The following is a 26,527-nucleotide window of genomic DNA, read 5'->3' on the forward strand; positions in this document are numbered from 1 at the left end:
TGTGTGTGAAGCGGAAAATTTTACATAAATTTAAGTGAATTTATAAAAAAAAATATTTTTTTATTTTTTTCCCCAAGAGTTTAAGTTTATTAAGAATTTGGGAAAATTACGAGAAAATTATTAAATTTTCAAGTTTTTTTCAAGTAAATTTTCAAGATAAAAATAAATAAAAAAAAAATTCATATTAAAAAAAAATATTTTTTTCAAATTATTTTAATAAAACAAAAATTATTTAAAATTTAAATTTTATTTCAAAAAAATTTTTTTTAAAACTATTTTGTGTTTATTTAATTAAAAAAAATGAAACATAAGGTCCAAAAATTAAGTTTTATGTTAAAAAATGTATTAAAGCAAAAATGCAACTTTAAATTAAATTACTTAAAATTATTTTTTTTTAATTTAAATATGTAAATAATAAAATAAAATAAATGTAAAAAAAATAAATAAAATAAAAATATTTATTTAAAAAAAAATTAGACCTATTGAAATTTATAAAACTTTAAAAATAAAAATAAGCTTTTAAAAATTTTAATTTTTTTTTAAAGCTTAAATTTGTAATTTAAAATTAATTATTTATCAAAAATAAATTTTAAAAAGTAAAAAAATTCAGATCTTGAAAAATTTCTGATATTTTAAATTATTTTTAATAAAATTTTAAAATTTGTTTCATTTTCTTTTTTTTTTTAAAGAAAACATAAAAAATATTTTAAAAAATTATTTCTTTAAATTTCATATAAAAAAATATCAAAAATGGAGAAGACTGGTTTCTCATATTAAACAAAATTGCACAATTTGTTCTTTCACGCCACAAAATAATAATCAATAAATATCGGAAAAGCTGTAAAAGAAGGTCATTATCATCGTCGACATCGACATTTGTGTCAAACAAAATTTCCTCTTTCTCTATATATTTTTATTTATTTTTTTTATCGTGACCATGTTGTTGTTGTAAATATATTATGAAACACACACAAAGTCACACATGTGACGTACTTTTTCCCTCATATACTTTTTTTATACGTCTTCTCGCATCTCGTGTCGTTCGGTTATAAAGAAGAGTCAACTTTACTTTTTAAAAGCAACATAAAAATCAAATCAGACGACTCCATGCCTTGCCTTTGATGCGATATAAAGTTGGCAAAGGCGGTCTGGCATGTGAGTGTGTGTAACATATGTTATTTGACTTTACTTCGAAGCTCTAACAAAATTTTCTTTTTTTTTTTGTTGTTGTTGTTGATTTTCATTAAGTACACAGACGCAACTTTGAAAAAGAAAATAAAGTATTTTTTTGAAGGAAATGAAAAAAAAGTTACTTCTCGATATAGTACAAAAAAAATGAGAGAAATCGATTTGGTTAACCGCAGTTTATAGTCCCGAGGCGAGTGTGGATGTCAATTCGAAATTGCTACTTTTTTGTAGCTTTTTTGGCGGTATTTGATGATAAATTGGTATGAGGGTGATTGAACAAAAAATAACTTATGCAGAGAAAAAAGGTCATTAACTTATCTTATTTAATGATTTTTTCGGGTAATTTTTGTGAATTAAAATATAAAAAGTTCACGTTTTGCAATTAAAATATTTTTTATGGTTAAAAATAAATTAAAAAAAAATAATAATAAAAAATTTAATGTTGCTTTAAAGTCATAAAGATTTTTTTTTATATTTTTCATAAATTTAATTATTTTTTTTTAAATTTAATTAATTAATTATTTTTTTAATTAATATAAAATCAATTAGTATAAAATTAATCTTTAAATAAATTAATTTTTAAAATTTTTTGAAATATTATTTTTTTATAAATTTTGTTTATTTTAATTTATTAGTCCGAAAAATAATTTATTCCCTAATTTTAAATAAATTTAAATTAAGTTTCTCAATAATTTTTTTCTAATAAAAATAATAAAAATAAATAAATGCAAAAAAAATAATTTTTTTAAAATTTTTGATTGAATTTCAAAATTTTTTAAAAGGAAAATAATTTTTGAAATATTTTTTTTTAAACTAAAGTAAATATAAAAATAAAAATTTTAAAAAAATTAATTAATTTTTTAAATAAAAAAAATTAATAAAATTTAAAAAAATGAAGTTGATTAAATAAATAAATTGAATAAAAATATTTATTTATTTAAAAAAAAATTAAATAAAAATTGAAAATCTGAAAGAAAAACGAGACACAAAACCATCACACTTAACACACAAATCCAAATTTTCTCAAGAATTTTTTTTCCTTCCTAATTCTCTCATTTACTGAATTCCAACTGATTGAATGCCCTTCAAATAAAACTCCTTTACACCTAATTACAACATCAATCCTCATTCATGTACCTTCATAAATTACGCTTTAACATTTTTTTGTGTCAAATTCTTTCTTCAAGTCAAGAAAAAAGTATTGATTTTTTATTCATACCAAATTTTTTCCTCTTTCACAAAAAATAAAAGAAAACATAAAAAAAAACGAAAACACTCATTAATGAAGGTTGGATCGCTTGTAGCCAAATTGGTCGTTTTCGTCAATTGATTTTGAATCTTCTTCCAAAAAGTGTAGGAAGCAACACTTGAAAAATTTTCAATGAAAAAAGAAAAAAAAACGACAAAAGTTTTAAAGCACATGCCGGTTGTTAAGCAAAGTTAAGAAATTTGTGAAGGGAAGGAAAAGAGAAGAAGAAGTAATCGTGTCGTGTCTTGTTGTTGTTGTGATTTTTTTTGTCGCATCAACCGTGGTAGACAATAATAACGGAAAATCACGATGATTTTCAAGAACTTTTTTTTTTCAATAAATGATTTTGTTTTATTCATGAAGATTTTCAGAAGTAAATAAAATTTAAAAAAAAGTGTCGTGTTAAGAAAATTGATTTTTTTCTGATCAATGTTTAATTTTTAAATTTTTTTTCACGGAAGTCGAAATTTCGTTCACGGAAGCTTTTCACATAAATAAATTAAATAAAGCGATTTTGTGATTTTTTCTTCAATATTCGACAAAAACGAAGAAGAAGAGAACTTGAAATCATCAAAAATTGAGATTTTTTGTGCCAATAGACGCACGATTTGCTTTTATTGTCGATGCGTTGAGGCACTAAATAAAAAATCGGGTCAACGAACGTGTTCTTGCTCCTAAAATTAATGGCAAATCGATACTTTTCTATCTTTTCATGCACGTTCGATGTGATTTTTGCCGTACAGGAGGAGCAGAAAAAAAATATTCGACCATCATTAAGGGATTTTCATGCCATGTCATGTTGCCTGTTAATGCGATCTGCAGAACCATCGCAATAATTATTTATGTTAAGTACGACAAGTGTGTGATAAGACGCTTACATGCCGCATCATTTAATGCGAAAATGTCTGAAATTTCCTGTACCGCAAAGAAATCGAGCAAAGAAGAATTTTGGGGCAATTCTCAAAGGTGTTGTACACGTTTCAAACTTTCTCCTTCGAAAAAAAAAATTTTTTTTTTCTTGATTCGACGAAAAGTCAAAAATCGATAAAATCAGGCGTTGTCGTCGCACATTTTCAACATCTGTCATGTGATGCAAGTCAACAATTTTCATAAACTCCCATCGACCAAGTAAGAAACTAATAATTTACTAATCCGAGTTTGGTTCGTCGTTCGACGTACAGACAAGACATTAATTATTAAATGGACTTAGGGATGTTTAAATATCCATACAAAACACATGTAAATGTTGCTCGGATGTCGAAAGAGAGAAAACAAAAGTTCGATTTCGTGCCTAAATGACCAACAAGGGATTTGGATGGTAATGCCATTAACACAATCAAGGAAATTTCTTCGTTTTTGCGGAGAAACACACAATTTTGCAGATTATCAGGCATGAGGATAATGATGGAAAATTTTTTGGATGTGTGTTAGTTTTTGCGTTTTACGGGAAATTTGTTGAATTAAAATAATAAAAAAAGTTAAAGGTTTTAAAATTATTTTTAAAATTTAATTTTAAATTTTTTAAAAATAAATAAAAATATTTTTTTTTTATTTTTAAGTAAAATTTTTAAATTTGATTCTTAATTTTTATCTGTATAATTTTGACAGCTGTCAGTTCAAAAATTTAAAAAAACTATTGTTGAAATTTTTAAAAAATTTATAAAAATTTATTAAATTTTTAATTTAAAAATTTTATTCTATAAAAGAAATTTTTCGAAGAATTTAAAAAAAAAATAATTTTAAAAAATTAATTCAAAACTTTTGACAGTTGTCATTTTTAAAAGATTATCTTGAAAATATAATAAAAGTTAAAATATTTTTCAAAAATCGTCAAAAATCGAATTGTTAAACAAAATTCTGATAGTTTTTGTATATTGTACATGACAGCTGTCATTTTTAAAAGTGACAGTTAAAAAATTTTAATTTTTAGAATTTTTTAAATATTTTTAATGGTAAATAAAATTTAAATCGATAATTAAATGAAGTTTTAACACTTTTTATTTTTATTAATTTTCAAATAAATTCGAAATTAATTTATATTTTTTTAAATTAATTGTTTCAATTTTTGTTTTTTATTTTACTATTTGGTATTATTTAATTTGATTATTTTTTTATTTTAATTATTTAATTTAATTAATTGTTTTATTTTTTATTTGTTTTTTTTTTATTTAAATTTTTAATATAATTTTTAATCTTTTGACCCAAAATATTTCTTTTTTAACTTTTAATAAAATTTTGTTACCTTTCAAATTTTAAATGTTAAATATTGACAAATATTTCATAGAAAAACATTAACAATAGCTGTGAGATACAATTTTCGATACCCTGCTATGGCATGCCATCCATATTTGTTTTTTCATGCTGTTCAAACATTGTCACCTCTCTAATACGTAAAACAAACAAATATCTCTTTGTCTCACTAAAAGTCCCTCAACAAACAAAATTTCCCTCCGAAAAATGTCAAAAACTGCAAAAATGTCCTTATCTCGATCTCGTTGCGAAAATTACATGTCATTTTCATGCTTTTTATCCCGAATTTCAAGAAAACCAGATTTGCATCGCTTTTGTCGTCAGTCAAACTGTGAATTAAAGATTATCTCGAATTATGTGCTTGACACACTTTTGACACATTTTAACATTGAAATCAACGATAACGATCGATATTCTGCTTTTATGCCAACTTTTGCATCAATTAAAAATGAAAATAAAAAAAAAGTTTTATTAACTCATTAAAAACAGAAGAAACTGATAATAAAAAAAAGTCATGCTAATGACAGATGGGGCAAGATTTGAATGTAAAATGAACATTTTTGATCTTTTTTATTGTTTGGTGCCGTCATTTGGCCTTTTTTACAAAAAAAAAGTTTCTTATCACTTTTCTATTCATTTTCATCGCTCTTGATTATGATGCTGGTCTTTTATTTTTTTTTAGAATTTAACGCGGGATTTAGATTAAACAAAAAAAAAAAAATAAATAAAAGTTCAAGTAAAAAAAAAAATTAAAAATAAAATAGTGTTTGTTTTAATAATATTTACTAATTAAAATTTTATTAATTAATTTTATTTTACTAAAATTTTAAAAATTAAAAAAAAAATAATAATTTTTAAAAAATAAAAAAAAAATAATTTTTAAAAAATTAATTAATAATTTTTAAAAATTAAAAAAAAAATAATTTTTAAAAATTATAAAAAATATAATTATAACTTAATTAATTTAAATTTAAAAATTAATTAATTTAAAATTAAAAAATTTTAAATATTAAATTTATTAATTGATTAATTTTAAAAATTTAATTTATAAAAAAAAAAATTAAAGTTCAAGTAAAAAAAAATTAAACATAAAATAGTGTTTGTTAATCAACAAAACTTTCTCCTTTTTTGTTTCTAACTCAAGTACGTTGAACAAACTAAATTTCGCCCTAAACAACCACAAAAATCGGGTTTTCGAAGAAAATTGTTGTTTGTAGTTTTGTTGTTGTAAAAACATTTATTTTCACTTATCAGACACAAAATTCTCCCCCATAAAATTCATTAAATTACGGAAAATTCATTATTTCGTAGCAAACTGGGAACTTTTTCTTGTTGTAGGTCGTTCATCAATTAAACCTCGTTTGAAATATTTCGAAAACAATTTTACCTCCGTCGTCGTCGTCGTCGTTCGACAAACGGGAAAAGTTTATTGATTTTGCAAAGAAAATTTTCATTATTTGTTTTAGCTATAACAAACTTTCAAACAAGTCAGCGCAAAATTGAGAAAATTGAGTTATTAGATTTTTTTTTTCAAATTAAACGAGAAAAATATTTTTTTTTTCGGTAAAATTGGCACAAAACAAATAAACTAACAGACAAACAAGTGACAAGTCTCTGTTTGACCCAGAAATATCGAGCGATATCGACTTGAATTGACAGTTTGGGGTAAAAGGAAAATGTTTAGCAAAATCACTTCAGGCGAGATAATTAAGTGTTAGTGTGTGTGTGTGAGTGTGACATGACTCAAATTAAATGAACTAAATACTCTACTGTTATTTGTATTAATTTCATGTTATATTCGATTGGACACGACGAGACAAAAGACGACAGAGATAAGACAGAACGAACGAAAAGAAGAAGAAAATTTTGTTTGGGCTTAGAAAATCGGAGAGAAAATGGGATGACACAAGATGATGCGAATTAATTAAGGTATCCATTTCTATTTGTTTTTGTCTCGTTAACTGACGAAAGTTAATGAAATTCGATTTTTTACAAGTGTTAATTAGTCGAACGAAAAACTCAGAAATACGAAGGGGCATCCTAATATTGGAAGAGAGACATTTTCGAGACAGGTATTGATATTAAATTTAGATAATGAAAGAGGATTTTAATTGGTATCCTCTGATAATCCACTCCTTGATAGTCTCTCGTTTTTGGCAATGGCTCGAATAAGTGTGTGTGTCCGGGGGATATTTTGTGCCCATCGACCTCAAATATAGATGCATTCCAGTCTAATTATTTCCTTGGAGAAGTTTATTAAAGATCATGTCATTCGATATATTTGTGCAGAACAATAATTTTAGATGGAATTTTAGATTTTGCAGTGTTAGGCAACATTATCGGATTGCGCAAATTAATTGATTGCGGATGAACAGATGAGATTTTCTGTGAAAATAAAGGAGATTTGTGTTAATGATGCTTCTTATCGGATGTTAAATGATTAATTTTTTTTTGAAAGTAAAAAATAATCATTTATAAATTTCGTTCATAAATTAAAAAATAATATAAAATAATTTTAATAAATAATATTCAAAAAATAATTAATTCAAAATAATAATAATAAAAAAAAATTAATTTAAAAAAGCAAAAAAAATTAATTTTTTAATTTAATTTAAAAAAATTTAAAAAAAAAAAATTAATAAAAAATTTATTTTTTAAATAATTTAATTTTTTAATAAAAAAAAAATTTAAAAATTAAAAAAAAATTTATTTTAAAAATTTTTTAAATTTAATTAAAATAATTATTAATAAATTTTAAAATGAAAAATTATTTTCTTAATAAATTGAAAATAATTTAAAAATTGATTTAATTTAATAATTTAAAATTTTGAAAATTAAAAAAAATATTTGGAAAATTTTTTTGGGTTTGAATAATATTTGGACATTTTATTTAATTTTTAGAAAATTAAAATTCACGCAAATTAAAATTTATTTATTTAATATTAATTTGAAATAATAATTTGAAAATTGTCCATTTATTTCAAATTTATTTAAATAATTTTTATACGTTAAATTTTTTAATTAATCTTGGTTTGGATTAATTAAAAAATTAATTCCCATAATTAAACTTTCAAAGAATTTTTTTAAGAAAACCATCAAAAATTCATTATAAAAAATTCCATAAAAACCAAAAAATGACTTTCCGCATCACAACAAACCTTTATCAAAATCTGGGACAATAGTGCGGTTGAACCCAAATTTTTTGCCTATAAATTCTTTAAATCTACCATTATCCTCTACTACAAAAAAAATCTTGCTTGCAATCTCTCATCATACATTGTTCACGGAAAAGAGAAGAAAGGGCAAGAAAAAAAAGTTTTCTATTCATGAATCAAACATTGCCGTATGACATTTGAGCTATTAGCGAAAGAAAAGAAGGCAAGACGGAAAAGGATGTTGTAAAATAAAATATCTTTGTGCGAAAAGTTTGGTGTTACTTTGCCAAAGAAAAGGGTCAAAACTTTCACTTTGACGAGACGCGTTGTTGTGTGCAAAAGCAAAGCAAAGAAGAAAAATCAAGTATTCATAAGGATTTTTTTTCACGCTCGATTTTTTTTGTTGTTCGGGTTGAAAGTTGCGAGAGGAGGAGAACAGAGAAGTCTTTCATTTGATGACTTATGGGATGTTAGTCGAACAACGTCAATAATTCATTTTTTGTTCCTTATCTCGTTTGTGCCTTTTTGCGCCTTGTTGTTATGTAAGACATTTTGTAGGTGGATAAAAAACATCCAACGATAGACGTTAACTTGAGCAGCCACTCTTTCGCAAGTCGAGAAAGAACAAAAACAAATATAAAAGTTTATTTATGTACCAATGATGATGATGATGATGATAGCTAACATACCCCCGCACACACATGTCGATTTGTGTTTGCGCTCGGTTTAAGATATTAAAAAGTGGGTTGTTGGAGCTTTAAATTGACAGCGAGCTTGTGTGTGTGGCGGCAAATGTTTTATTGAATTTTATGTCGAGATAAAATTTATTTGTGCGCGTACCACAAAGAAACTTTTGTGTCGTAGCTGCGGGAGGAAGGACTTTTACGAGCGTGCGACATTAAAGAGGCAACTAAGTCGTTAAAACCAAATCCATTATCTGTCAACTAATACCGCACACATACACGATTGCTGCGTATTTAACAACTATTTCCACTCGGATGAATCCAGAACCTCCTTTTCAATGTTTCGCCGCATTACTTTGCCGCCAAGCAAGTACCTAAGTGAGAGAAAAAAAAATTATTAAAAAAAAATATTTTATAAGAAAATATAATTTTTGAATAGTTTTCGAAAGTTCTTTAATTGATCTTCGAATTTTCGAAAATTTGAAATTTTTTTTTCGAAAATTGATTTCAAATAAATTTCTAATGATGTTTTATAAAATTTTGGATTATTCGATATTTGTGAAAATAATTTTAAATTTTTTCCGTATTTAAATTTTTTTTTTATATATATTTTTTTTTAAAATTATATAATAAAGAAGAATCATTTATTTTGAAAATTTTTTAAATGTGTATTCTCAAATTTGCAATATTATCAATTTTTTTTTTGAAAGTTTCTAAATTAAAAAAATTTTCTACAGATTCAGTAATAATTTTGAAAATATTTTTTTTTTATATAAAAAAAATAAAACATAATTTTTAATAATTTTTAAAATTTAAAAAAAATCAAAAAAAAAATTTCGAACATGTTTTTAATTACATTTTTGATACTCTAAATTTTTTTTCGAAAATTTGAACATTACTTTAAGTTTTTCGAATTTGAACAATTTTTCGAAAATTTTAGGGTAACTATCGAATTTTTTATAACAATTCATTGTAATTTCGAATTTTTGTAATTTTTTTTTTAATCTCGAAATAAGAAAATAAGAAAAAAAATATAATTCAATAAAAAGCAAGTAAAAAAAGTACAAAAGTCTTTCGGTTCGGAATATATTGGCATAGTTAGCGAAGTAATTTCCACTTATTCAAACATTTGATACGAGCACACATTCACTCACGAATAAATATCAAAAAAGTTGTTGTACAACGTCGCCACGACACATATGGAAGTTCGTGGTTGATCGATATATATCCCCCGAAAAAAAAAAGAACGAAACTTCCTCTTTATGTTTTTCCATTTAAAAACATCCGCACATGTAAGAGTGGGAATGAATTATTGTTATTGTGAAATTGGATGTTAGCCCTGGCATGGTACGACGTTTTTTCGTGTGCCTTCTTTATTTTGCAAAGTTGTTGCGCCATCGCCATGCTCGAATGAATTGGATCCGCACACACATCACACACACGACGAAAAACGATATAAAATAAGTTTTTTTTTATTTTTTTGAATGAAAATTTATTATATATGGCCTTCTTTATTATTATTATATATGGACGTTTGTTGCTCGTCACGTCTATGCCTTTTTATGTTGTGTCATGATTGCCAACCTAAATCATTTTATACCGCAGAGAAATTCTCTCTGTCACTATTGTTTGTCGCTCTCATGTGTGTGCCTGCTCGGGGTGTGAGTCCCTTTTTTCCTTCCCGTCGAATAAATTTGTAAGGAATTTAATTTAATCTCGTGTGCTCCGTCGTAAGAGTATAATGAGATACGATTCGCCATTCTTCGGAGGTTTCTCGGAAAATAATAATGAAATAAATAAAAAAGAGAGGAAAAGATTTGTTTTGCACTCACATGTGCTTTGAGACACACGCAAGTCACTTTATTCATGATAAATTAGGTTTATTTTGACGAGAACAAAGACCTGTAAGATGATTCAGCGGAATTCGCCTTGACAAAAATGAGGTGCAATGACTTTCAAGAAAACTTTTACCCTCCTGTTGTGAGTTGTCAGCGGAATTTTTGGGAAGCGAATCTATTTAATAATTATTGTTTTGGCATTTTGTAAGGGTAAAATATTCATTAATGACGAAATTTATCTGAGTTTTGCAAGTTTTAGACAAAATTGATGACGTAATCGTAAAATAGATCAAAATTTTGTTAATTAATTGATAAAAATTTGCTGAAAATGTCTTTTTATGATATTTTTTTAATTTAAAAAAAAATAATTTAAAAAAAAATTTAAAAATAATTATTTTTTTAAATAATAAAATTTAATTAAATTAAATAAAATAAAATAAATAAAAATTATAAAAATTAAATTTAAAATTTAATTTATTTTTTTTTTAATTATAATTGAATTAAAATTAAATTAAATAAAAGATCAATTAAAATTTAATAAAATTAAATTAAATAAAATTTTAATTAAAATTTAATACAATTTAATTTAAATTAAATTTAGAAAAAATTAAATATAATAAATATATTTTTTAATTTAAATTAAAATCATTTTTTATTTAAGCTTTTGACAAAAAATATAAATTTTTCATTAATTTAATTAATTTTTATCCAAACATAAAATATCTGAAAAATAGAAATGTAATTGAAAAAAAAATCTATTGATATCAATTCAAAAATGTCAAAAATTCCAATTAAATTGATTTTCTCCTTAATACCTCCAAATAAAAAGTCACCAAAGTCAATTTAATCCATTTTAACTTTAATATTGTTACCTTTCTCTTCGTATTACGAAAAACGGTCCCAAAATATTCAAAATTCATGTTAATTGAAGTGATACAAATTTTTCCAGCATAAAATTACAGACAATCCAAAATTGGATTACTTGATGCGTTAAATTTAGCAGAAAAAGGCCTTAGCTACAATTAATCCATCAATCAATAAAACGGGAACGCCTTTTCCATGAATAAATGCAAAATCAGCAATAGTTTTTCTGATAGCAAAAAAAAAATCATGAATAAATGCATCATTATTATTTGCCAAAGAAAACTAAAAAAAAATGCAAAAAGCAAATTCTACTCTTTCCTTATTTTTCCTTCGATGCCGCCGACGAATGAATGAACGAACATTATAATAATAAATTTCCATCGCGTCGTCGTGCCTTCTTTTATTCATATCATAATCAGCATCATCATCAAAAGAAAAGACAATAATTTTCAAAGTACAGGTAATCATTACGTTTTGTCGTGTTTTTTCCTCCGTTCCGCTTTTTCGTATTTTCTTACCTATTAATTTCCTCTCCTTTGTACGTTTTGTTCCGTTGACGTCGCGATACCTACCCAAAAAGCGAACAGAGATATTATTAGAGTTATCCAAGTAGAAATGATAATTTAACGTGTTGCGAACGACGAACGACGAGAAATCAGACAGCGAGGCAGATATGCAGGAAATATCTACGGATATCATTAAATTTATGTATACATGACGCCTTTTTTCTCGGCAATTTTTTTTTCGGCGTATTTCTTTTTATTGAATTGATAAAAATTGTTCCTTTTGTGCCATCCAATTAGCAGATCGATTTATTAGCGTTTTAAATCAAGATATCTCTCTCGAATGTGTGTTTGTTTGTTATTTTGCAATTGATGTGATGAGGCAGATAAGGAAATGTATTTAGTAAATTGAATTCAAATGAAAGAGAGTGTAAGCCTTCTTAATTGGAAATTGAAAGACGAGGAGGCAACGCACACGGAAAGGTAAAAGCTTTAACGGAAATTAATTGCAAGAAGATGTGCCAGCTATTATTTCTGCCAATGTACAACTCATTCTCTGTCATTCATTAGTAATTCATTCCTCTTCAATCTATCTCTCTACTTTACTTTTGTAATAAGGTTAGATTTCCATTTTGCTAATGATTTGATGACCTACTTCACTCTTTTTCTTGCTGCCAACAAGTTTTGAATTGTAACAAAGATGACAGACACAAGATATAATCCGATTCCGGTTTTAAACTCTTTTTCACTCTGCTTTCAAAACAAAGAAGAAGTATTTTAACTATTTTGTGGTCGACAGTAGCGGACTAACTAATTAATCACAAAGAATAAAAAAATTACAAATTTTGCTGATAGTACTTAATAACAGTCGTCGCCACAAAACTTTTTTTCAAAAAAGGATAAAAACGTCATAAATCAAGGACTTTTAAAAGTTTTCCTTTTTTCGTACAAAGTGGTTTCGCTATTTCAATAACCCAGAAAAAATTATGAAGAATGTTTTGGCGAAATGAAAAATTGTGAAAAATTGAAGTTTCGAAATTATCGAGTTATAATGCGAGATTGAAAGCAGATGTCTACTAATTATTTGAGAAAAATTGTTAATTTATAAAAATTTACTGAATTCTTGTAAAGAATCTAAACATGAAGTTAGAATCTTAAATAAAATCTCAATAATATATGAGATTTTATGTGAATCTTTTTTTTGTATCAAGAGAAAAAAATCGATCTTTGTTGATCAGTTCTTAAATTAAATTTTTGTACTCAATTCAAATCTTATAAGTTCAAATCTTATAACAACTCGAACAGAATAAGAAAAATTGTATTACTATTTACTCGAAGACAATCGAACCTTCCGCTTGTTCTAAAAATATCGGCTTCTGCTTTTACAGAATGTGAAATCTTTATTATTCCAGGTTTATCAATTTTATGTTTTTTTCTGTACTCGGCTCCTATAATTTGTATTTGTTATGACTTGATCTTGAGCTTCAGCAAACTATTATTCAAACTTGACTTTGAGCTTTATTTTTGTTTTTTATTATTCTTATCAGTTTTATCAGGTCCTCTTTTTTTGCTAAACTTTCTTACATCTCATAGGCTTTCCAAAAATACATTTTTTCTTGATAATCAGCAATTTTTTCTTAATTTTGAATTTTTCATCATATTTTTTTTAAAGGTTGTTTTCGGTATTCAATAAGCTGACATAAACCTAAAAAAAATTAAATGAGTAAAAATAAAAAAAAAAAAATACAAATTTACTTAACTTCCCATTATACCTCGCAAAATATTTTACTTGCGCGAAACACAAAACTTTCACACAACACAAAAAATGTGAATTACGTTAAACCATTTAAAAAGTTAACAACTTGAACGAAGACTGTCAAAAAGTTTTCAATTTGAACGAAATTTTTGTGACAACTTTTTAACTCTTTAAAGAAAGAATTTAAATTCTTTTCCTTAAAAGGTAAACGAACTCGTTCCCGAAACACAGATGCGAATTTCGTAGATTGGATTGGCATAGAACGAATAAATATTTAAACTTGCATCTAGCTACGAAATTTTCCGTTGAATATTTATGTAAATATTTCCCTTTGATGAAATGAGATGAAAAGCTTTCGACGAAAACTTTCCAATGATGATAAATTGGACGGAGCTCGTTACTGTGTTTTTACTTTAACTTTAATGAAACTGGACTGACTGAGCTACAATTTGTTTTTTATAAATATTAATGAAGAGAGAAAAAGTTTTTATGAATGTTGATGTGATTTGTTGGGAAAATCTACGCAGCACGGATTGGGGTCAGAGTGTCATTGTACCAACAAAGTAGAACAAAAAAATCATGAATGTTTTATGGAATTTTTTTCATTCATTGATTTTTTTTGTAGAATTTCAGTCAAAAGTGGGCATATACATAGTTTTCCAGATTTTTTTTATCCTCTGTCAAAGTTGATCAAAGCAAAGGACTGTAGGGAGGTTAATTGAGTGGAATTGTGCGCAAAATTCACATGTAGAGAAAAAAAAGTAGGAATCAAATGTTTTTTGAGAGTGTGTCGTTTAAAGTATATGTTGCGGGTGTGTGCTTGGCAGGCGATTGATGATTTCAATCAATATATGAGCTTTTTTTCGTCGGAATCCCGCTGTGAAGCCCAATTTTGGTCTCATACACATTTAAATATCAAAAGATTACTTTGGCTGGTGTCCGTATTTGCTTTTCTCTCATCATCATGCTGAGTTAATTCAAACATGAACAAATTTTTAATCTTGTTTGAATAAGGCTTTCATCCGATTCATGTTGCCGGAGAGAAAGAGAGAGAGAGAATGGGAGAGATAGAGTCCTTATCATAAGCCGATTATTTAAATATAAATCGCATGCACACACGCCAGAGGAAGAACAGAAAAGCTCCCAATGATACAGAGAAACGATTTACGCTCTTTGTCAACAAGCAAACATTTAATACGTTTACAAGTGGTCGCAAATCTGCATAAATGCTCGTCTCTCCCTCGTCTATTTACTTGAGACTTGTTTGTTTATTATTTTCAGAATGCTTTTATATTTATTAAAGACGAAGCTTAAGCATTGTCGTTACATTAATCTTCCAAATGGTTTTCGAAAATGTTCCTGTCGGTTTGAATTGAAACCTCTCCTCTTAATGAGTGATTTTTTTCCTCTCTTCTTTCTTCACCTAGTTAGTCAATATTCCTGCTTTGCGTTTTCGAACAATGAACAAGAAAAAAAATAATAAAAGCTGCACATCATGAGTGAAGTGAATGAAAGAGTTAAAACCACATCATTTTAATGTATATAATGGTTTTTGCACTATTTTTAACATCTCTTTCCTCATTTTTCGTTTTTTTTTTGTGTTTTTCAACAATGAACAGGAACAGACAATAGAGATGCATGTACGGAGCAAAAGTAATGTGTATTTAAGCCAGAAACATTTTATTTACGGTTTTGAAAGGCCTTTAATGAATATAAGCAACATTAAAATGTGTGCAAGCAAGCATCATTGTCTATCTATCTCCATTCTTCTTCGCATCTCTTTCTCTTACGCTCACGGAGTGCTACAACTATTGTGATGATGATGGTGCATCATTTTACGGAATTTTTAAGCTGAATTAGCGTGCTTGACCTATTTTTTCAAAGCTTAAGTTCTTAAGAGGGCGTAAAAAATTTCATTTAAAAATTCTTTGATTTTGAAGAGATTTTTCTTAAATTTTTAGATTCAATTTTTTATATTTTTATTTTTTTTTTGAAATTATTTTTATAAAATTATATTTTAATTTAAATAAAATACCTTTTGAACTATAAATAGCTAAATATTTATTAAAATTAATTTTAATTAATTTTTAAAAAAATTAATGTTATAATTTATAAAAAATAATAAATTTGATTTTTATTTATTTAAGATTTTTTTAAATTTTTTTATAGCTTTTGAGTCGACTTTAATTAAAATTAAAATTTAATTAAATAAAATGTAACAAATTTTTTATTCTGTCAATTCAAAAATTTGTACGTTAAAATTTTAAATTAAATATTGATTTGAATTTTTATTTTAATATAATTATTTTTTTTTAAGTGAATTAAAAACTAAATAATTAATAATAAATTAATAAATAAATAAAAATTATTGATTAAAATAAAATGAATTCAAGTTAATAATATTAAAATAAAAAAAATAATTTATTTAAAAAAAAAATAATTTATAAAGAAAATAAAATTTTGAATGCTAAGTGCTAAAAATATTTTTAAAAATTTTATAAAATTTTTTTCTAAATAAAAAAAAATAAAAAAGTTGAACATTAAAATTTTATATAAAATTAAAGTCTTAAAAAAATTTAAATTAGCAAATTTCCAAATTCGTTAAAAAAAAAAAAAAAAAACAAAAAAAAAATTAAAAATAAAATTAAAAAAAAATCTAAAAAAAGAAAAATTTAAAAAAATCTTCGAACCTGAAATGTATTGATTTTTTTTTAAATCCAAACGAACACAAAAAATGTTCGTTCTAAGCCCCATCCATAAAATACGAGAAAAGCAAACGTAAGAGATAAGGAAAAATGTTGTATTCAAGTTTATATTACCATTTTTTGTTGTTTTTGTTTTCTCCTTTTATTTTTATAACACTTTAATTTTCCTTTTCCTCCGTTCTTTTTTTTTTCGAGCATTTTATTTTATTCATGCGGTTGTACGTCATACAAAAATATAATAAATGTGAAGTATGATGATGATGATTATGTGCGAAGGTGATGAATACACAATAATAATTTAGTGATGCACACATGTTCTCATACTGCATTTTCCGAGATAAAATTTTGCTTTGTTTTTGTTCATAATTTTTGTGCTGTAACAACACCTGCAAAGCACTGACCATCGAAAAATTCCTTGAAAAATATTTCTGGTTATTAATAATTAATGAAAAGGGTATTCAGGTAATAAAAATTGAAAAATACCTTTTTAGAAACCCCTCAATGGATAAATTTTCCGAGTTTAATTAAATTAATTACAATTATTGGTTTAATTAAAAAGTTCATGAATTTGATTACAAAAAGGGGCGCAATAAAACGAAAAAGGATTTCACCAAAACTATTTTCTCTGCACTGAGGGGATTCCATTGTTTTGCCGTAAATAATTGCAAAAAGCGAGCGGCACTAAAGGCACTGATTGATTTAAAATTGAACACTATTTGGTAGTCTTGGCATGTCGGTTGCTCGATGTGTGTGTGTGTGTGTGTGTATGCGCAAACAAACACCTAAATAAATGTTATTAAATTCACTTTAGGGATTTCGGCTTTTTGTTTGCTTTTGCTATTCATTGCCGCCGCTGCCGCAAAGTGAATGGAAAATAGACAAATTTATCGATTCTCGTTGTTTTTTCGTTCGTTGTTGGTTGTGTTTGGTGAGTCGTTAAAGGGAGATATTTAATGACAGGGCTAAAAAAAATTTTGAATAAAATAAATTAATAAAATTAAAAAATGAAAATAAAATTATATTTAAGAAAAATTGAAAAAAAAAATACAATTTTAATTTTTAAATTTTTTAATTAAAATTTTTAAAATTAAAATTGAATAAAATCGAATAAAATTAAATAAAATAAAACTAAATAAAATAAAAGAAATAAAATAAATTAAATTAAATTAAAAAATATAAAAAAAAAATTATAAAAGAATAATCTAATTTGGCTAATTTTTATATGAAAAATTATAAAAAAAATTTTCAAGTCAAAGTGTTTTTTAAAAGAAATTTTTTTATTGAAAACCATTTTTGTAATTTTTTTTTAATTTTTATATTTTAATTTTTTATTTATTTATAATATTTTATTTAAAAAAAAAAAATTAACATGTTTTTAAGCATTTAAATTAAAATTATTAATTGATTATTAAGTTTTCAAATATATTAAGTTTTTTTTCACGAAATTTAATTAATTTTAATTTAATTAATTAATTTATAAAATAATTATTTTTTTTATTTTCTTTTTAATTAATTTCTTAGAGTTTTTTAAATTATTTATTTTTTTAAATTAATTTTTATTTTTTTTTTAATTTTTTTCTTGTTTCAAATTCTTCAAAACAAATAAAAATTAGTATAAAAAGTTTTTCCAACCCTGTTCAGTGAACAAAGTAAATACAAATATGAATGCGAAATAATCACATTTACCGCGCAAAGACCACCAAAGGGGCAAAAAAGATGATTTTATTAAAAGAAAAGAAATCTTTTCTTTCTTGGACGCGTTATCTGAGTTGAATATTAAAATGTTGTCCCTTACGATTTTGTCGTCATTAGAAATCACTTTTTTCCCTGTCTGATGTCTTCTCATAGCTTTACAGGTAAAAGGTCACATTGCAATCTTCATAAAGAAGAGATGGCAAAAAAAATCCCATTCAGTGGATTTCCGTTGATTTTTGCTCCGAAACCACATTAGAGAGGCACGTTATTTGTAAATAATAATAAAAATAATAAAAATGAATGGAAAAAGTGTGGGTGCCCTTTTTCCTGCGAGGCAAAATAGGCAAGAAAAAAAATGTTTAGTTCTCCAATCACGTACGTGTTTGAGTCATCAAGTCAGTGAACATTTAATCTAATTGTTTATTTTTTTTCGTCTTCTGCCACTTGGTTGCTCGCCGTCGTCTCGAATGAATGTCTCAAAAAAAAAATACTTTTTTTCGTGTGGTATGGGAATGGACGGATGTCTAAATATTTGTTGTTATTGTTGTAACTCCCTTTTTTCTTCTAAGAAATTTCGTGCCTCTGTCGAGGATTGTTTTTTTTTTGAAAAAAAAAGAAAAAACGACAATATTATTATTTTTTTCTTTCTCAAGAGGATTTTTTTTATCTTGTGCTGTCAAAGAGTTTCTCAACTTAACTTGATTTTTATTTTATTTTGCGAAAAATTTCCTTTTTTAATGTAGTTAAAGCCGAAAAAATACGCTTTAACTAAATTTTTGTTGTTAAGATGACAAAAATTTCATTCAATATTGAAAAAGAATGAAATTTTCTCATCTTATTTTTTTTATTACAACGTTTCTCCTTCCTTTAGACAACATTCAACTCGAGTCGACATAAATATTAAAATAAAACCTATTTTGAATACATAAAATTCTGATTTCGAGCCATTCTCGGAACACGAAGCATGAAAAAAAAATTCAAGGGGACTTTAAATGGAATTATAAATGTTGAAGATGTCCAATATTGAATAAATTGCCTTTGAGCAATTCTTAAATTCTTTCCTTAAAAAATCTCGAGAAAGTGAGAGGAGTCGCAAATTGGATCGGATTTCATCAAATTCTCAAAATTCATTTAAAGCTAAACGAGAAAAAGCCTTAAAGCGCTTCAAAATCACAAATTTCCGCGAAATTTTCTCATTTTCTTCCTCCTGCTACTTCATTATTATCATTATTATGTGTCTAACTTAATTTCTGAAAACATTTCTTGTCACTTGCGTCGTCGTTCGCAGATAAATCGAAGACGTGTCGCACACACAGAACAACAATAAAAATTTGAAGTGAAAGACAGACACACATAAACAGATGCTATCAAATCAACTTATCGTTATCAACACATTTCATCGAGTTAATGTAATTTCGTGTTGTTGTGAGTCGGATGAGTGAGTGTTTGTGATGACGACGAAGGAGCAAAAAAAATGTTGTCGACGCAAACATGATTGGAATACGAATTGGGAGTTTTCATCAAAGAATTTTCATATTTTTTGTTCGTGTATGTAAAATAGAAAAAAAAAATGAAAAATTGCAGGAGGAGAGAAAGTGTCCGTGACCTTGGGCGATGTTTGAATTTAAATCAAATTTCAAGAGACATTTGGATGGAAGGGACAAAAATATGTCCCTTGATAAAAAAAAAATTATGGAGACCTCGATGAATGACGGGAATTGACATTTTAGACACATTTTAATATGATTTTTGACATTTTTTATGATTAAAATTTTTTTTATTTTTAAAAATTTTCTTTAATTTAATTTTTTATTTTAATTTTTTAATTTAATATTGAAGCCATAATTTTATTAAAAAATTAAATGAATTTTTAACTTAATTAAATTATAAATTTTTTGAAATTTTTTTTTTAATAATTTTATATTATTACAATAGTTGAAAAAGTTTTTTTTAAATTGAAATAAAATATCAAACTTAAAAAAATAATAAATTTTTTAGGTAATTTTTTTTTAAATTTTTGAGTAGAATTTATTTTTTTTTAAATAATTATTTAATTAATTAGTTTTTAGAAAAAATATTTTTTGTTTAATTTTTTTTTTATTTTTCATTAATACGTTTTTAAAATATTTTTTATAAAATAAAAAAAAATAAATTATTATTAATTTTTTAAATTTATTTTAATATTTATTAATTAAATTAGTTTAATTTTATTTTTAAATTTTAAATTTTAATTTAGTTTTATTTTATAAAAGTTTTTAATTATTTATTTTATTTTTGAAAATATTTAAATTTTAAAATTTTTTATTTAATTTTTATAATTAAATTTTTAAATATTTTTTTTATTTTATTTTTTATATATATATTTTCATTTATTTTTTCAAGAAAATTTAAATTTTTTTATTTAATTAAATTTTTATAATTTAATTTTTAATATTTTATTTTTTTTTATAATTTTAATAATAAATACTACAGACAGACAAAATATTGAGATAGGAGCAAAAAGAAAGGATGAGAGAGAAAAAAATGAATTGCGGGGGAATTCGCTATGAGAAATGCGAAAGAAAATCAAAAACGTGTTTTTTCACCTTCCAAAGGGATTTAAAGGTGATACACTTTGTGTACTTTTCATTTCTTTTATATCAATATCAATCACGAGCGAGGTTCATGGTTACGTCGCAGAGCAACAATTCCCTCTTTTCCGGTTCAAAAAGAAAAAAAAAACCAAAAATAAAAATATTTTTATACCAAAAAAATGTAAAAAGGCTTAAAAATCTAACAAAAAATTTATTTTATTTTTCATTCCAGATTAAATCACGTCCTTTTCGGACTCCATTCAATTTGGTTTCACGCGACAAATGTCCTGCTTCATGCCGTGGCATGCGTTCTTTTCACCAAAGTGTGCACGACAATCGCGGGATTGCGCAAGAATTTCGCCATTTTCGCGGGAATACTCTTCGCCATACATCCGATCCACACGGAAGCTGTAAGTATATTTCACATTAAAAAAAATTTGAAACCTTGTAATGTCACCGCATGCAAAATTCATGTTAATTAAAAAATGTTTATTTTTCTTCTCTTCTTTCAAGGTTACCGGAATTGTGGGTCGCGCCGATGTTCTTGCCTGTATATTTTTTCTTGTGTCCATTTTAGTGTATCACGGGTAAGTTCCTCATTTTTTTTTTTATTTTTTTTTTCTAAGAGGGAGAAAAAAGTTTATTAATAATGTGTAGTGTGCAAAGTTTATATTTGCTTAATATTCAACGAACGAACTCTTCGCTGAGTTTCTGAGTGCAGCAAATACCACAAAAAAAAAAGAATTAATGAATTTTCTGTGGAAACTTTAATAACTTTCCATACATATTTTTCTGAGAAAAAGAAGAAGAAACAAGAGCAAGTTCATAATAAGACAAGCAACAAGGCAGGCAAAAAATATAGTAGTCTGCGGTTTTGTTGGTCTCATGAATATAAAGCGAGCGAGAACTAATATCTGTCTTGTCTTCATTTTTTTTACGATGTCGTGATCTTTTTTCGAGTATTTTCTCAGTACTTCATCATTGTTTCGCTTTTTCTCAAGTTGCAAAAACGAAAAAAATAAACATGAAAAGTGCATGGAGGTTGTTTAGTAATTTAAGGAGCGGAAAATTGGTATTTGTTTATAAGGAAAGTGCATTTTTCTACACTTGTGCTTTGAAAAGTTTCTTTTTTCATATTAAAAATTTAAGAACTTTTTTTTGAGTATGAAAAGTTTTATTGAAATTAATTTCGGGATGATTTAGAGACAAAAATTAATTAAAATACTTTTTTGATATTTAAAAAAATTAATAAATTTTTTTTTAATTTTTATTTTTAGTGTAAATTTCATTTTTTAATTTTTGATATGAAAAAAAAAATTATTTTTAATAATTAATTTTAAAAAAAATATTAATAAAAAATAAAATAAAAAAAAATAAAAAATAATTAAAAATAATATTAAAAATTAAATAAAAAAAATAAACAAAAAAATTAAATAAAAAAAAAATAAAATTAAAGAATTTATATATTTTTATTTTTGACTTAAAAATTGAATTTTTTTAATTTAAATTTTAATTAAAATTTTTATTTTAATTAATTTTTTTAATAAATTAATTTTTTTATATTAATTTAATAATTAATTTTTAATTTATTTTTTATTTTGTTTAAAATAGCAAAAAATTAAGATATTAAAAAAAATGTTAAAATTTCCTCAAAATTAAATTTAAAGTAAAATTTTTCTCATCTTTTAATCGTCAAGATATTTCTTTAAATAAACTTTCATGAACTCTGAACTTTTTCTCTTCTTCAAAAGACATTTCATGTCAAAAATTTCGACATAAAATCTTCAATTCCCTTCCAAAAAACTTTCTTATTTTGATCAGGGAATTGAATATTTTCGCAACCTTCGAAAGTTGTGACATCTCTTATGAACGTTTCAAATTTAATTAGCAACTTTTCCAATATATGCTTGACACGAAACCGCCGCATCCCATCAACTGTCATCTTTCCACGAAAAAACAAAATAAAACTTTTATCGAAAATTTTCTCGAGCACGACAACACAAAAGACAAGTCTCTAAAAGTAGTTTGCCATGAAAAAGCACTTGACTATTATTATTTTTATAACTACAAAAAGGTTTTTTTCGCTCTTCTGTTCTTATAAGCAGCAGCATAACAACAACGATGACTCTAAAAAAAAATACATTAAAATTTATAGCGTTCCGTTGCGCTTCGCATAAAAAAGAAAACTATACAAAGCCGACACGGAAAAACGAGCTGATTGCAATAAATTAAAATTTCATGGGAAAATATGTTTTGTGTGTCTATCGAGGAAACAGGCGCATGGTGAATTGAGTGAAGAAATGAATGACTGAATCAAGTTCTCCGTGTGCGAGAGACAAAAGAGTTTAAAAAAACAGTTTTATGGTCGATGTAAATTGTTTTGAAAATTCAGCAACAACATGCAAGCAGCTCGCAAACAAACAGCAAAACTTGAAAGTTCATTAGGGCAAAACCATTTCCGTCTTCTTTTTTGTGTGCCAACATCGTGCACGTTTTTGATTATTTAAAATTTGTTGAGTGAGGCTTAACATGCTGATAAGTTGAATAAACAAAGCATAAGTTACGGCGGCGGTTGTAAAAGCAAAAAAAAAACGAAACGGAACAAAACTTTTCGGTTGTTTTTACTCATTTTCAGTTGTTTTAAAGTTTTTTTTTTTGTTTGACTCGTCGTTGATTAAATTTGAATTAATTCCTTATCCGATATCATTTGTCTTTGTGTTTGCCATGCTCGCAAAGTTCGTTGAGGGAAAAAAGTTTGGATTTTTAATGAATATTTTATGCTACGATAAATACGGAAAAATGATGAATGGAGTGTCGATACGACGGGGATTTTGACGAAAAGAGAGGCATTTAGCAGAAAAATTATGTTTATTTCGCTCTAAGCAATTTTTGTGAAAAAAAAGTTTAAGCATTCGTGTTTTTCTTTTTTTTTAATATTTATTATTTTTTATGAGATTTAAATTTTATTTCCCAAAATAAGATTTTTAATAAAAAAAAAATAAATTTAAAAAAAATTATAATTTTTTAAAATGTTTTAATTCTCATGGTTACAAAATTATATTTAATTTTTCACAATTTTTTATTTTTTTTTTTAATTTTAAAATATTCAAAGTTTTCAAGTTATATATTTTTTCTTTTTTTTTTAATTTTTAATTCTCATATTTAAAAAAAAAATATTTTTTTCGATTTTATAATTTTTTTTTAAATTTTAATTTTTCAAAAAAAAAAATTTTTTTTAATTTTTCAATAAAAAAAAAAATTAAAAAAAAATTAATTTTTTTTAATTTTTTTTTCTGAATTTTTTATTCACTTTTTTCAATATTTAATTCTCATATTAAAAAAAAATATTTTTTTAGAATTTTTATTTTGAAAGTATTTAAAGTTTTCAAGCTAAAAAAAAATATTTTGTTAAATTTTAGATAAAATTTTTATTTTTATATTTTTTTAAGTCGAATATTTTTATTTTAAAATTTTATTTAACTCAAAATCAATTTTTGTAGAAAGCAAACTTCCTTGAGTTAAATTTTTCATCAATATTTAAAATTCCCTCAATTTTTAACTACCCCTTTCTTCCGCTTTTCATCTCTTTTTACGTTCGGTTCAATCGAAAATCAAGTTTTAATATCCAATTAAAATTTTTTTAATCAACTTTGCGGTTAAATAGCAAAGAACAAGTTCATTAGTCTTTCGTCGTAGTTTATCGGTCCATTCTTGTGGTTTATTTTGTTGCCAATTAATTTCTTGCATTGTCCTCAAAAATTTTTTGTTTAAACAAACACGTGCTTTTTCGTCTTGTTTCTCGTCGTCGTCACTTTTAATTACCTCCCGCAAAAAAAAAAAGTAATAAAATAAAACATTTTGATGTCGAAATAAAAGAGAGGAAAAACGAACTTCATTCTTTAAACATTCCACGAATCATAAAGCGTACATTTTTTTGTGTGCGCGCGTGCAATATTTTAAGCGAGATTATTATCGTGAAATGAAAAGTATGCTGGTAAGGGAGAAAGAATGAGTGGCTAATTAATTTTAATTTATGATTTCAAGTTATTTTTTCAAATAAATTTTTTTTTTTATTTTATTTTTCATGCAGGCAAATTGACGATCCCGACAGTACCTCGATACTGCTCAGCACTATTCTGGGCGGACTTAGTATGTTAGCGAAAGAGACGGGCATCACGGTGCTGTTAATCAATTTAATGTTTGACGTGTACAAAAGTTGGCCGTCACTCAAGCGAACGATCGTCGATGTGCGATGGAGCGAGGAAACGTATCAGTTTGCGAGACGCTTTTCGCGTGTTTTGTTGTCGATGGGCGTGCTGCTGGCAATCCGTTTGGCATTGTTGCAAGGATCGCTTCCGCGATTCTCACAGCAGGACAATCCAGCGGCGTTTCATCCGAACATTTACGTGAGGTGAGATTCCATTGTTTTTTTATAAAGCATAAACAAGCGAAGAATAATTCATTTTTTTTTGTAGATTGATGACATTTTGTTATCTGGCGGCGTTCAATTGGTGGCTCTTGCTTTGCCCGTCGACACTGAGTCACGATTGGCAAATGGGCTCGATACCGCTCGTGACATCCATCAGCGATGCACGCAACATTTTGACGTTCGTGACGTTTTTCGTGCTAATTCTGCTTTCGTATCGGGCGCTCATGGATTTTGAGGTTAGTTTTTTTTCTCATAACCTAAAAAAATAAAGAAAAAATAAGTAAATAAATTACCTTTGCAGCATCATCGCCATGTTCCCCTCGTTTTGGGAATTATGATGTTGATTACGCCATTTATGCCCGCAACAAATTTACTCGTCACGGTTGGCTTTGTGGTCGCTGAACGCGTTCTGTATATTCCTAGCATAGGCTGTGTGTTATTAGTTGTGTATGGCGCGCAAAATTTATGGCATGCCATGCCAAAATCCAGATGTATCATAATTATTACGAGTATATTACTGCTCACAGCTGGTTGTCTCAAAACACTTTGTAGAAATAAAGACTGGAATTCGAGAGAAAGTCTATTAAGGTATGTTTGTCTATCAATCAATCGCAGCATTCGCCGCCGCAAGCATCTGCTAACATATACTTTTTTTTTGTATCTCTCGTTTCAGGGCTGGATTGAAAGTTCTTCCACATAATGCCAAAATGCACTACAATTTTGGCAATTTTTTACGTGATTCAGCGGAACACGAATCCGCGATTCGACATTATCATGAGGCGCTGCGATTGTGGCCCAGTTACGCAAGTGCTCATAATAATCTCGGTACGTTGCTCGATAGTCCCGAAATGGCGGAGCAACACTTTTTAGCTGCCATACGGTATTCGAGCGAGCATATTAATGCGCATTATAACCTTGGGAGGTTGTACAGGTGAGTTTTTTTTCTTTTTATTTATACAAATTTTTTAAAAAAGTTTATTAATTAATTTTAATTTTTTTAATTTTTTCTAATTTTTTTAATTTTTTAAATTTTTTAATTTTTTTTATTTTTTTTAATTTTTTTAATTTTTTTAATTTTTTTTAATTTTTTTTAATTTTTTTTTAATTTTTTTTTTATTTTTTTAATTTTTTAAATTTTTTTAATTTTTTCAATTTTTTTAAAAGACAAAATTTTTTAATGTAATTTTTTTAAATATTGTTTTTTCTGTTAAAACGATTTAAAAAACTTTTCAATAAAATATGGCGCACAACAGCATTTAATTTCCTTTCATGGGTCATTAAAATATAGTTATTAAAAATTTCTAAGTACTTCTCGACAGACAAACTTTTTCTTTTTAATCATACAACGAAAAAAAGAGAATTACCTGACATAGAAAAATAATAATAACAAAGGACAGAAAAAATAGAAAAAAAAACTTGAGCTTTCTGCGAAGAAAAGTAATTATTGCTAAATTGAGGAAGTTATGCAAGTGCCTATTAAGTTTAAATTCTTTCCGTGCTCTTTGCGTTGCGCGCTGTTTTTCTTTTCAAAAGTATTTCAAAATTGAAAATAACTTTTTATTCGCTTGTTATATTTTTTCCTCCATTATTATTATTTAACAATTGTCTACTTTTATTATTATTATTATTTTTTTTTGTA

The 26,527-nt window shown here is 25.6% G+C and overlaps 1 protein-coding gene across 3 annotated transcripts in view; it reads left to right on the forward strand.

Annotated features, from left to right (window-relative positions):
• The window catches only part of LOC134837800 (protein O-mannosyl-transferase TMTC1-like), a 65,219-nt gene that overhangs the window by 35,232 nt on the left and 3,460 nt on the right, over window positions 1-26,527 (forward strand). For all 3 annotated transcript variants that reach the window (XM_063853188.1, XM_063853190.1, XM_063853189.1), the window contains 6 exons: window positions 20,692-20,869; window positions 20,973-21,046; window positions 24,550-24,870; window positions 24,935-25,124; window positions 25,190-25,476; window positions 25,562-25,819. In XM_063853188.1, coding sequence (XP_063709258.1) covers window positions 20,692-20,869; window positions 20,973-21,046; window positions 24,550-24,870; window positions 24,935-25,124; window positions 25,190-25,476; window positions 25,562-25,819 — 1,308 coding nt within the window. The remainder of the gene's footprint in view (window positions 1-20,691; window positions 20,870-20,972; window positions 21,047-24,549; window positions 24,871-24,934; window positions 25,125-25,189; window positions 25,477-25,561; window positions 25,820-26,527) is intronic.

The sequence above is a fragment of the Culicoides brevitarsis genome, chromosome 1, assembly GCF_036172545.1.
Source record: "Culicoides brevitarsis isolate CSIRO-B50_1 chromosome 1, AGI_CSIRO_Cbre_v1, whole genome shotgun sequence".
NCBI lineage: Eukaryota > Metazoa > Arthropoda > Insecta > Diptera > Ceratopogonidae > Culicoides > Culicoides brevitarsis.